We start from the raw sequence: 13,077 nt of genomic DNA on the forward strand, positions 1-13,077 counted from the left end.
AACCTGTTGGACTGTAACCTGGTGACATAAAAAGAAAGGAGCAGGTGTTGGAACATTCAGTCCCTCAAGACTGTTCCACCATTTAATAAAATTACGACAGAACTAACTGTGGCCTGAATTCCTTTTACTGTAATTCCACTTTCCTGTCAGCCCCATAACCCTTGATTTCCTTGTAGATTAAAGAAAATATGAAAATAACATTATTGTAGTAGCAAAGTTAGCTACGAGGCTATCCCCTTGTCATGTATTTTTCTACCTCTATATTTTTCTAATTTGGTGGTTGGAGGATGTGATGTTAACTCAATCTTGAATATATTCAATGACCCAGCCTCCACTGCTGTCCAAAAGATTTCTAAAGGTTAGTTGTTAACATTATCTTCAACTTTTATACTTAAACTGTTCTAGATTTCCCCACAGGGTGAAACATCCTCTCCGCATCTAATCTTCAAGCCTCCTCAGAATCTTATGTTTCAAAAGTTCATGCCTCTTTCTTCTAAACTCAGCCCAGGAATCTGCCGAGTGAACCTTCTCTAAATTGTTTCCACTGCAAGTATATACTCCTCCTTACACTGAACACAGTACTCTGGATATGGCTTTCCTACATTAAGACTCCGCCCTTTTAAATAAAGACCAAAATCCAGGCTATTATTTAAGGTACAGCTGAAACAAAATTAGTACGTGCTGTTTGCAATTTCAACTAAAATTAGAAATTCATTGTAGGATAAGATGTGGTGCAGTGGTATTGTTCCTACCTCTGGGCCAGCAGGCTGTGTTCAAATCCCACCTGCTCCAGAGGTGTGTAATAACATCTCTGCACAGGTTGATCTGAAAATATATAAATAACATTATTGTAGTAGCAAAGTTAGGCACTAGGCTGTCCCCTTGTCGTGTATTTTTCAACCTCGATATTTTTCTAATTTGAAGGTTGTGATCTATCTTTTTGTAACTACTTTCCTTGTTTCTCTACTTCTGGTTTTGATTCATGTGTACTAGCGAATTTGCACATGGTGTAAGACTGCACTGTTTCTGTATGTGAAATGATTTTTTAGGGTCAGATCAAAATGGGACAGTTTGGTCATTCTTGCTGAATTATTAATTTAAACATATTAGAGAAAATCCCACGGAGAGATAGCCCAGTTTATGCAAAAAAAGGCAAACACTTAATAGAGGTGGCCTTTCCAAGTGAGGAAAAAATTACAGAAATCAATTTAGTTATATTCTAAAAATGATTTTTGCCAGGAACCTGAAAGGATAGTCCAAACGTAACATTGCCCAGCTCAGTTCAGTTAAACTGAGCTATTTTTCCAGTTGTAAAGTTTCAAACAGAGCTGTGAATATGAATGTCTGGAGAATTTAACTAAGTTTTATGTAAATCATGTTTCGTTTAACCTTTAATGTGACTACCCTGTTTTGTTTCACTGACAGGAAAATCAGACATGGTTAAACTTCTTATCACGAATGGATCACGATCTTGCTTGAGAACTGAGACTGGATGGACTGCGGCTCATTTTGCCGCAGAATCTGGCAAGTTATCCGTCCTTCGAATGCTACATTCTCTACATGCTCCTATTGACAAAGCAGATCTTTATGGGGACACCCCTAGAAGAATTGCAGAAATATATGGACAGAAAGACTGTGTTAAATTTCTTGAAATGTAAGTGGTTGCATATAAATATTATGGATAGACCTTGTATTGCACTGTTATCGAACAGAAATGGATAATGGAGACATGGATGATGATGGAAAATTGGGAAATATTTTATAAAGCATTTTGATTAACTTGTGTGAATCCAGTCATCAGATTTCACATTCACATTAATGACAGAAACCAAATCCAGTATGAATGTGGACCGAGGAGTTTATACTTGTAGTTATTGGGGGCGCGGGCAGCGGTAACAGGGATGGAATTTGACCAAAAGACGTAGTAGGAAGTCAAGTTTTGAAGCTGTAAGATTTTTAAACAATACTTAAATAATGAACATAATTAAGTTTTAGACTGATAGTTTTTGAAATAAATTGTAAAATTCAAAAAATTGAGAGCATTTGTTATTCTGAAATGTGGTATAATGCATAAATTAATTTCCTTTTATTTGCAGAGCTGAGCAAGAGTGTTCCAATTACAGGAGAATCGCTGAAACGAAAGGCACTGCATTAGATGACACAGATGAAGAGTGGGAAATTCAGAAAGAAGAAGAACTGGCTCAAATAAGTGCAGCTGCCCAGAATAAGAGTAACAATGTACTTGATGTTCAACAAAACCACAAAGGCTGTACTTGCACAGTGAGACCCAAGACAGTAACTCCAAAAGGAAAGTTATCAAATACTAACAGGGCTTGTAAAAAAAAGGAAAGGTAAGATCTAGCTCCAGGTCAGGTACAACCAGTGACCAGTTCAGCAGCATTACCTAAACTTGATCAAAGTAGTTTTGTACACCACAGAAAGAGACCTGTATTGTTATAGGATTACCATAATTGTGTGGTATGTGTCAGCCTTCAGTGTGTTGTATTACACAAAACTTACTATAACTGTGGTGTCAGAATGACATTGTGCCAGTTCTTTTGAGGAAATTAACATACAGTACATTTACACAGAAACATCGATACTTCATTGATTGGCACTCCAAAGATATTCCAAGTTCTGTGCTGCTTATTTACCTACTTTTACCCCTCACAAAAGGCCCAACCTGCACAGGTTTTCTAGATTTTTGTCAAATAATGCACTTTAATAGATTTACATCAAAGAATATGGCCCAAAGTCGCTTGATATTGATGCAACTGAAATTTCAGGGGCTTGATGTTTGAAAACAATTTCCTCTTGAAATCTGTACAACACTTGAGAAAAATTTCACTGAATCAGTGCATCCATCATCTTTTGGATCCTTATTCAGAAGTACCTATGCGTCCATGTCCACGTGGGTTAACTTTGTTGATTTTGCTTGTGCCCTCCTAAGAGATTGCCTTGTGATTAGGCTCTCTACTTGGTTGTGATCCCTGTTATTGCCTTGAGGTGTGAGTACATCAATGAAAATCAAACCCTTGTTGCCTGAGATCCAGCCAGTGACCCCTATCCTGTCCTCTGATTGAGCAGCATTCCTAGTGGGCGAAACATCCACCACCACAGACCTCGAATGTGGTGGCACAGAAGGCGGCCACTTAACTGCCTAAAAGACAATTGATTTAGTTGAATTTCCATCATGGAACTGAGAGGGGATTCCCACTGTTTTTTCCACTGGCAAGATCCCCATCAACCTCTCAAAATACAATCCTGCAAAAACCAACCCAGATTATCTGTAGTTCACATGTGCATATCCCTATTATGCAAGTTATGGTGATTCTTGTCAGAAATGATGCAACCTATTGCTGCACAGTGTCATATTTTAATTAACATCCCGAAGGTACTGATTTCTGCACTTAGATTGACAACTTAGTAGTGTGAAACATGAAATATGCTTTTCAATGTCAGTTGGTACTCCAGTGTTATAGCATCATGTCCCTTTGTATAAGGTAATTCAAATTTACAATTGTTTTAGAGTCATTACTGACTGTTCAACTATTCTGCAGGGTTTTTTTAATCTCCAGTGGAATAATTGGAAGATTACTCATGAACAGTATTTGAATTATTGATGAAAGTTTTGGTTTATTTGTTACAAACACAACTTAAATTTTATAGTTACAACTGAAAAATGCCTCTTCCTGTGTTCTGATAGTGCTGTCTGTGATTAGTTGTTATTTGATGCTTTTTTTTTCCCTCTGAGAAACTTAATATATATCAGAAATTGTATACTTAACACATAGACATTTGGTTTTGTAAATCACTTGATCATGTACTATTTACTTTAGAGTTTTAGAAACGGGAACCTTTTTGTTGTAATTTTATTCCAGTTATTTGATTCACAAAACTGAAATAAATGTACCAGTTGAGAGAGACTTACTTTCAAATCTTTATGTTTTACATTTTATCTGTTATTTTATTGACACTTTGTTTTCCTCTTTGTAACTTGTTTTTAGTTTTATGCAGCCCTACCATGTGGTCAACTCATTAAAGCAGATGCAGAAAAGTTACTGGTGATCTTACTATACCCATCAAAAATAGATTTTTTAAAAACCAGTTTGTTTTCACATGTTGATACAACATTTTGATATGGCACATTATGATTTTAAGCTTATGATCAGTTTCCAAGTTTGTCTGCAGAGATAGCAAGGGGGGTTGGATAGACGAGTTCATTAACTCAAAGATAGAGTGAGCGAGATATCCTGAGTTGCTTTTTAAAATTGCCTGTGGGTCCTTATCACAGTATACTTTTCTTGGACAATTAAACTGTGAAATCCTTATGGATGAATCAGTGTTGCTTGACTCCCGTACTTCACTGCAGAAAAATAATTGATCAACTTCATTAAGTTAATAATTTATGCTGACATTTTCTATACATGTATTCAGTACAAATCAATTTTTAAAGTTTTGCTATTGAATAATTATTGTAAATCTAAATTTGTACAGCCTGTAAATGCAATGTAAACAACTCTGAAATTCTCAATAGAAATATTCATGATACTGCAAAGGATTTCATTGTCAGGGAGAACATTATTAACATGTCAAAAGGGTATTCTCTGTACTAAACCACAAACTGTTGAATGTAAAAATACCATTTAGAACAATTTCTGAGATTGTCCTCCAAAACGTCAGTTCAAATTTGCAGATTGTCAGAGACTGCTTATAGGACCAGAGATACAAGCTAGGGCCCCTTGGAAGTCCTGAGGTGCTGACCTATGTGCAAATTGCTCAGGAAGTTACAACATCTGTTGGGAAAGTCCCCTGCTCTCTCTCATCCTTCACACAATTCTCTGAGCCCCAGTCAGAGACTTGGGACAAATCCACTGAGACTTAACTGGATAGTTACTCCCGAAATTCTAGGAAAAAAGTATTAATATAACTCTCGGATAACTCCAAAACTGATAACCCAATCGTTCACACTGATCCCTCAAGCTATCATCCTGACGCTCTGACTGCCACCAAGGTACAGGCTCCAATCGTAAAATTGCTCCACCCGAATAGCCCATCACACACTTTTCTACCCTCTCCAGATTCTCTAAACAACTCCTCATCTACGATACTCCCTACCACAACTGACTAAACCCTGACTGCTTTGAATAGCACCCTGACCTGTCTTTCATTGACCTCCCTGTCACTCCGTTCACCTGCCTGCAAACCCATCTATTATCTCACTCTCTGGTTTACTTATTTATGATTACAGCCATTGAATTTGTAGTGCCTGCCATGTAAAGGTATTAATTATAAACACTAACAGCCATTTCTGAACAGAATTAACTATGAGATTAAAAAGTATCTTTATTTATTTACTCTTACTTGATAAATGGTCATCTGGGCCATATGTTATTTGTGGTAAACCTCCTTCATGCAGAGAAAGAACTCTTCTTTGTATAGTACTCTATCATAGTTGTCAGCCCATTCAAAAGCATTTTGAATTGATTACTTTTGAGTTATGTTGCTGCCAATGTTTTTGATAAATACACTAGCAGTTTTGTCTTGATTATTGTAAGCATGGGAAGATGATTTAATTTGCTGACAAAGGAGGAGCAGGAGTCAATAAACAATGAAATAACAAATCAATTCATCTACATTTAGTGGTATGGATCAACATTTATTTCCAGCACATATAGCCTGAAATGTAAATGTGCGGTGCTGAAAATAAGCAAGTCTGTTCAGGTGCACACCATCACTTGTTAGTCAGTGCACACATTTGTTGTCCTAGTGTAAAATTAAATCAATCCAAACACGCACTATCAGAGTTTCCTACTCCTGTTCCAAATCAACTATTTGTGCACTGTCAGGGAGTTTAAAAATTGTAAATTAAGGTGCAGTGTAATGAATACCATAATACGCAGCTTGAGGCCAGTCTTAAATTAGTCATGATAGTTACAGATGTAACGATTTGCAAATGGTTAACCTACATTTTAAAGAAAAAGCAAACTAAGACCTCGGAGTAGAGTAGTCTCTGCCATGCAATGAGACTGTGGCTGATCCAATATTTCTCAACTCCACTTTCCTGCATTTTCCTACAACCCTTGAATCCCTTACTGATTAAAAATCTGTCTCTTTCACCTTGAAGGTACTAAATGACCCAGGCTTAACAGCTCTCTGTGGTGAAGAATTGTACTATTTCACTACCTTTGAAAGAAAAAAAAATCTTCATCTCTGTTTTATTTATTCTGAGATTAAGCCCTCTGATCCTAGAATCTCCAACAAGAGGAAAGAACCTTTCTACACTTAACCAGTCCCCTAACAAATCTGTATGTTTCAATAATGTTGCCTCATTCTTCTCAACGCTAATGAATTCAGGCCCAACCTACTCAACCTATTCTCATAAAATAGTCCCTCCATACCTGGTATCTGCCTAGTGAACCTTCTCTGGACTGTCTCCAGTGCCATATATGGCAAGGGGCCCAACTTGCTCACATGATTCCAAATGTGGTGTGACCAGTGCTTTGCATAGTTTTAGCAAAACTCCCTACATTTATCCTCTATATCCTGTGAAATAAAAGACAACATTCAATTTGCCTTCCTATTATCTCCTGAATTTGGATGCTTGACTTCTGAGATTCATGGACAAGAACTTCCAAATATCTCTGTTCTGCAGCTTTCTCCATTTAAATTATATTAGGCTGAAACACATAACTCACGCTTTCCCTTTTTGTCTTCACTATTTTATGTTAGTTGCAAATTTGATCCAGAATAAAATTAGTTTCATGTCTAGGCCATGCATGTACATTTGAAACAGAATGAGCTCAAGTGTCGGCCTTTTGGGACTTCACTCAATAGCTTCCCCAGTCACATTTGTTTTCCCTATTTTTCTATTTTCTCTTCTTTTTCCTCCTACCAGTTGGGTTATGGCTGATTGTATACCTCAGTGTCACTTTACTACCCCAACTCCAATGATTCATATAAAGGTTTCAAAATAGAAAGAGGCCATTCAGCCCATCAGGTCTGCACAAGCTGAATAAATTAGCTGCCCATTCTAATCCCACTTTTCAGCACCTGGTCTGTAGCCTTTCAATTTGTAGCACCTAAGGTGCAGATCCAAGTTGTTTTCAAATTGAAGGTTTTTATCTCAGTTACAAACTAAGCAATGAATTCCAGGCATCCATCTTCTGGTGACAAAGGTTTTTCTCATGTCCACTCTGATCTTTCTACCATTCACAAAACACCACCTGTGGCTTAACTAATGTCTTATATAGTTCCATCATTATGTCCCTATTATTGTATTCAATATCTTTCCCAACGAAGGAAAGCATCCAACAAGAGGAAAGAACCTTTCTACATTTAACCAGTCCCCTAACAAATCTGTATGTTTCAGTAATGTTGCCTCATTCTTCTCAACGCCTTCTTTCTGACATTACGTACCTCTCCTGCCACCTTCAGGGACTCGTGGACATGCACTCCAAGATCAAAACAAAATCAAAGAACTGCATATGCTGGAAATCAGAAACAAAATCAGAAATTGCTGGAAGAGCTCAGCAGGGTAGGCAGCATCTGTGGAGTGAAAGCAGAATTAATGTTTCAGGTCCAGTGACCCTTCTCCAGAACAGCTGAAGAGTTGTTCTGAACGGAACAGTTCTGAAGTAGGGTCACTGGACCTGAAACATTAACTCTGCTTTCTGTCCACAGATGCTGCCTACCCTGCTGAGTTTTTCCAGCAATTTCTGATTTTTGTCTCTTACTTCCCTTACTTGTTTCAAGTAAATGGAATGAATTTCCTTTATTTTGCACCCATTCAACCGAACCATTGATATCTTCCTATAGTCAACAGCCATCGTTTTTACTTTCTACTACCCAGCCAAGTTTTGTGTTACCTGCAGATTTCCCAATCATGCCTCCTACATTTAAGTCTAAATCATTAATATACAGCCCAGACAGCAAAACTGAGCCTAACGGGAAACTGTTTATCATTTGCAAGAAACATCATTACCCTTTGTTTCCTGTCGCTGAGCCAATTTTCGATTCCTCTTATCTGTGAAAATTTCTCATTTGTCTGAAGACAAATTCTCACTCTGCTCTCAGATGCTGAGGTGCCTATTAACATGTTTTTGCATCTCATTAATTACACAACTTACCCTATTAACTCCTGCTTCTTAATTAATTTCTCCCCCGTTGATAAACTTGAAGCTGCAGAAATTCAACATAAAAACGAAATAGTATCTGTTGAGTTTGATCCTCAGAGTCGAGTCCAGGCCACAGTCAATCAGGGTGGATGGCACATAATCCAGAGCTTTTCTGGGGTCAGTCCAAGGGGTTGTTGAGGCTGCAAGCAGTGCAAAACTGGGAATTAACCAACATGAGTGTGAGTGAAGGGTCACAGGGATGGCAATGCAAAAAGGGACAATGGGGGAAATTATGGGTCATAAGCAAAGTGTGCAAGTCACTTATGCAGTGCAAAGTTGGAATCTTACCACTTTGATCAACTGTGCAATAAAGTCTGGGACTGGAATGAAATGCTTGCAAAAGTTGGAGCAGTAAATACAGTTTCTTTTCAAAGGGGTTGGAATGTAGCACTGGGATTTGATCCCAAATAAGGGGCCACATAACTCATTGTTTATAAAATCAACCTGCTGAGAAATGTTAGGACACACTTCTGGAACAGTTGGGAATGGAACACAGGCTTTTCGGCTCAGAGATATGGACACTACCACTGCACCATAAGAGCCTTTCACTTTAACATTATTCAAGTGAATAATGCTTGCCATCTGCCTTCAATTCACCGTTAATCTGTAAATTAATATTGTTCAACTAATCCAATTCAGACTCACTCATAACGACTCATCAGGGTTACATTGTCCCCAATGATTGCCACCTTGTGATCTGTCAGCAACACTCAATGCAAGAAGATACTTGCCATCAAAGTTTTATCTTCTCAAATGACCAAGTTACACAATCTAAGGATTTATGTCTTGGATTACAACTGCCATATCCTGACAACTAACAATAGCCTGTTATGATTCTACTGCTGAGCTGGAATGGAGAGTGGAGAATCTGCAGGGACTGGGGCTCCTAAGTGGGCCATGCCTGCTGAGAGTCTCCCGCCCAGATGTGTGTTGATCATAGTCAACATGAACTACCGCACGAATTGAGGTCATAAGCAGGGGAGAGATGGAGGAACCAGGCACTTTTGGAGCATCCTGAGAAGAAGATGTTGCTGGGGTGCCTGTTAGTCTTTCCTCCAACCTGTGGGTGTCTCCTGGCACCATTCGGTCTACCTGAGAGAGGTGGAGTAAGGCTGAAGTGTCTCACCTTGAATGCATTTCATCTTGTCATTGATGCCGAACAAATGTGGGGCTAAAGCAATGGAGTTTGGATCCCAGTGCATTTCTGACAGCCAGTGAACATTCTACTGCGATAGGTCTCCAAGCCAGCTGCTACCCTTTTCTTGGATACAGCCAAGCACTCACATACCAGAATCATCACTGTCATGAGAATGTGGACAGACTCCTCAATCTTTCACTCCAGCCTTCTGAGTGTCTCCAGCATAATCTGCCTGATGTTCCCCTGCAGGTTGACTGTAGCACATGAGGGGATTCTGATGATGAGTGGTTCAGGCTGTGACGTCTTCCAGCCTGAGATCTCCTAGGTGCTGCTAATGTCTGCAGTTGTGAAGGTGAAGTGAAGCTGTTAGGCACTATCTGAGAAGAGCAGAGTGCTATGTAGCTCATTGAGTTGGTGGCCTATTGCTGTCTCCTCAGCATCACGAAACCGGCCCTGGTCTTTCCTGGCCAGCCTGACCATCCTTTCCTGATGTCCACCACGTCCCCCAGTTGTGAGCCAACGTTTCTGGAGATGAGCTAAAGAGATGGCTTATGTATAATGGGAATGGAAGCAGGAACAGTTTTTGACAATGCATAACCAAGCAATGTAGTGAGGCATCTCAAGTGACTGAGCAGGAAGTGCAAATTTATTATTTTGAAAGGTTCAGATGGGCGTTGTCCCATGAGCGTACATCGTACATGTAATGTTGAGACTTGCAGTCCATTTCCCTTTCACCAATGATAAAATCAGAGGGAGTTGTGTCCCTAGGAGTAAGAGGTAACTGAAAGAACTAAACAAAAGAAGATGGTACTGTTTATTCTTGTGAAGTGTAAAAGATCACATATGGTTTTCAGTTGGCTGTCCTGTTTTATAGAGGCCAGAACAATGAAGCATGCTACAATCGTTGTTCAGACAGAATGGGTCTGGTAGGCTGGCTTCCTGATGCACTTCCCCATGAAGAGGACTGACCTTTTGGTAACTTCATCCACCAGGATACCCAGGGCAGTAGCCAAATACCTTTGGGCCTGTTTGGACTTTTTTGTAGCCATTACTAGGGATGACCACCACAGTCTGAGGGGCAATTTGTAGCTTGCAGCATATGAAGTGGTTGTATTAATTGGCCCTTAAATGTGGCGTCGGATGTACTATATAAGATTGTCGACATGAGCTGTGAATGTAAACTTTGCAAGGTGTTCCAAAGCCACACCTCCTAGCCCAAAGGCTGCCAACTAAACAAAAGCCTTCCAATATTATCTTCTCTGAATTGCTGACTGGGTAATTTTCAAAATTTACATTTGCACTCTTCGTTAAAGAAAGAGGAAAAGTTGTTGTAAGGATTTCTCACTTTTTCATTAGCCATTTGTATTATTTTCATAATCTACAAAAAAAACACTTGCGTATCCTGTAGACTAGGGTCTTTTGAAAGAATGTAGTTAAACTCCGAATGACTGTTTTACTATTATAAGCAAGATCATTGGGTGACTGTTGCCCTCTTAACATACTGCCAGTACTGCAGATTTTCGTCACGGCAAATTTTGTTGCATGGTACAAGAATGCTGTAAAGATAAATTTGCTGTACAAAGTCCAGGAAATAGAGAAACTGAATTTAGTGTGTCTGTATAACACGGCACTGTTAAGCTATTTGGATCCACTACTTCAATCATGAACCTCTCTGAATTGTTTCCCCTTTTCTTAACATTATTGATCACCCACTGTAATAGTTTGGTGGTAAGATACAATTCTTGCAAGTTAAAAATCTATTTGTCATTCTTTCACCATTTCAACAAATATCAATCTTCTTTTTCCAGATCAGAGAGACTCCTTCTGAGAATGGTATGTATTGAGATATTTTAACTTTTACTTTCCTGCTCTATTTTAAAAAAAAAATCACAGCTTCTTAGAATGTAACAGTTAACTTGTTAAAATCTTGTCTTTCCTTAACCAGTTTATGATGTAGATCCTGGGGATTTTCGAGATGACATTCCAAAAATAAATTTAGGTAGGTGCAAAATTTAAACAGAAAACTCATATCTCTATCATCTTTTAGGTTATATTCTTTCAAATCTAATAAATATATATCCTAAAATTCTTCATATTAATGCAATTTACACTTTGTTATTTGGTGAGACTTTTTTGATCAGCAGGTAGAGCATTTTAATGTTGCTGTACTTTTCTAAATACCTTATTCTTAGAATCCCAAAGGTTTCTGTTTCAAGGCGACATTGCACAGAGCGTAAGTGTGAGACACATTACACTGATTTCTAAGAAACCTATTTCTAACACTATACTTCCAATTTTGAATGTATTATTGATTTGCTCACTTTGTTACAGTGGGAACGGAATGCTCTTAAAGATCCAACATCGAGATGGAAATTCCCTATTCCATACATTCTGGCTGACAGCCTTGGTAACTCTTGCTATACAAACTTGTCAATAATCAGAATGAATTGAAGTACTATTGATTTACATCTTAGTTTGAGTATCTATTGTTGGAAGAGTATTATTGCTACCTCGATATTACTTTATTTGAGATTTAATACTTCCAAGTATCCAATCATACCCACTGATACACTAATTCTACCTTAACAATTTACTTATCACAAGCTGTCGCAATCCAAAGGGGAAGTCATGCAAATTAAATAATGGATGTAATTCAAATCCATTAACAAAATTATTTACAAATTTTTAAGTACAATAATTTGCACAGTAATGGAAAGTTGTTTGATGCATCAGAGGACAGATCTGAGTTGATTGGATGATTACTTAGGGCTCTCCCATTATCTGATACTGTGCAAAGGACTGAGAATTTGATCCTTTCTTTTTTTGCATACAGTATCTTAGATCTCAATAATTTAAAAATAAATTGCCCATCGCAATATATCTGCTTGTTAGACAAAATCTCACATGTATACTGTAAAACATATCGTGTGTAATTTTTGATCAGGATATGGTTCTTTGTGTATTTTTTGTGAGGTTTTTACCTCTTTGAAATGACTGCTTTATAACTAACATATCGGTTGCAAAATGAAGATCAATATAGTTTATGCTTTATTTAAATCGATTGTTCATTTTTTAGTATTTTGATTTACAGATCTAAATGCCAAGGGTGAAATCTTGAATTCATTTGAGCAATATCGCTTGAAATCCTGCGTTGATTTCAAACCTTACGAAGGCGAGAAAACATATTTAATTTTTCAAAAATTAGATGGGTACGTATAAAATCACTTGGTTGCATTAACAAATCAAAGCAGAAATCATGTTATTGGACAAAAACTTGATATCGTCTAACTAGATTGCTCTGGGTACTAGACAACAAGGTGTAGAGCTGGATGAACACAGCAGGCCAAGCAGCATCATAGGAGCAAAAAGGCTGATGTTTCAGGCCTAGACCCTTCATTAGAAATGGGGGAGGGGAAGGGGCTTCTGAAATAAATAGGGAGAGAGGGGGAGGCGGATGGAAGATGGATAGAGGAGAAGATAAGTGGAGAGGAAACAGACAGGTCGAAGAGGCGGGGATGGAGCCAGTAAAGGTGAGTGTAGGTGGGGAGTTAGGGAGGGGATAGGTCAGGCCAGGGAGGACGGACAGGTCAAGGGGGTGGGATGAGGTTAGTAGGTAGGAGATGGGGGTGCAGCTTGAGGTGGGAGGAGGGGATAGGTGGGAGGAAGAACAAGTTAGGGAGGTGGGGACGAGCTGGGCTGGTTTTGGGAATTGGTGGGGGGAGGGGAGATTTTGAAGCTTGTGAAATCCACATTGATACCATT

The 13,077-nt window shown here is 38.5% G+C and overlaps 3 protein-coding genes across 6 annotated transcripts in view; all 3 read left to right on the top strand.

Moving 5' to 3' along the window:
* The window catches only part of LOC109918831 (ankyrin repeat domain-containing protein 66), a 28,202-nt gene extending 24,285 nt beyond the window's left edge, over positions 1-3,917 (top strand). Inside the window, exons 3-5 of the mRNA XM_048596594.1 lie at positions 287-358; positions 1,426-1,654; positions 2,097-3,917. Coding sequence (XP_048452551.1) covers positions 287-358; positions 1,426-1,654; positions 2,097-2,355 — 560 coding nt within the window. The 3' untranslated portion in view covers positions 2,356-3,917. The remainder of the gene's footprint in view (positions 1-286; positions 359-1,425; positions 1,655-2,096) is intronic.
* The window catches only part of LOC109918871 (flap endonuclease GEN homolog 1), a 96,776-nt gene that overhangs the window by 59,628 nt on the left and 24,071 nt on the right, over positions 1-13,077 (top strand). The window lies entirely within an intron of this gene.
* LOC109918882 (meprin A subunit alpha) overlaps positions 10,928-13,077 on the top strand; it is a 17,952-nt gene continuing 15,802 nt past the window's right edge. The window contains exons 1-6 of the mRNA XM_048596595.1: positions 10,928-11,043; positions 11,124-11,148; positions 11,261-11,314; positions 11,508-11,548; positions 11,647-11,722; positions 12,407-12,524. Of these exons, the coding sequence (XP_048452552.1) occupies positions 10,978-11,043; positions 11,124-11,148; positions 11,261-11,314; positions 11,508-11,548; positions 11,647-11,722; positions 12,407-12,524 (380 nt within the window). The 5' untranslated portion in view covers positions 10,928-10,977. The remainder of the gene's footprint in view (positions 11,044-11,123; positions 11,149-11,260; positions 11,315-11,507; positions 11,549-11,646; positions 11,723-12,406; positions 12,525-13,077) is intronic.

The sequence above is a fragment of the Rhincodon typus genome, chromosome 5, assembly GCF_021869965.1.
Source record: "Rhincodon typus isolate 14 chromosome 5, sRhiTyp1.1, whole genome shotgun sequence".
NCBI lineage: Eukaryota > Metazoa > Chordata > Chondrichthyes > Orectolobiformes > Rhincodontidae > Rhincodon > Rhincodon typus.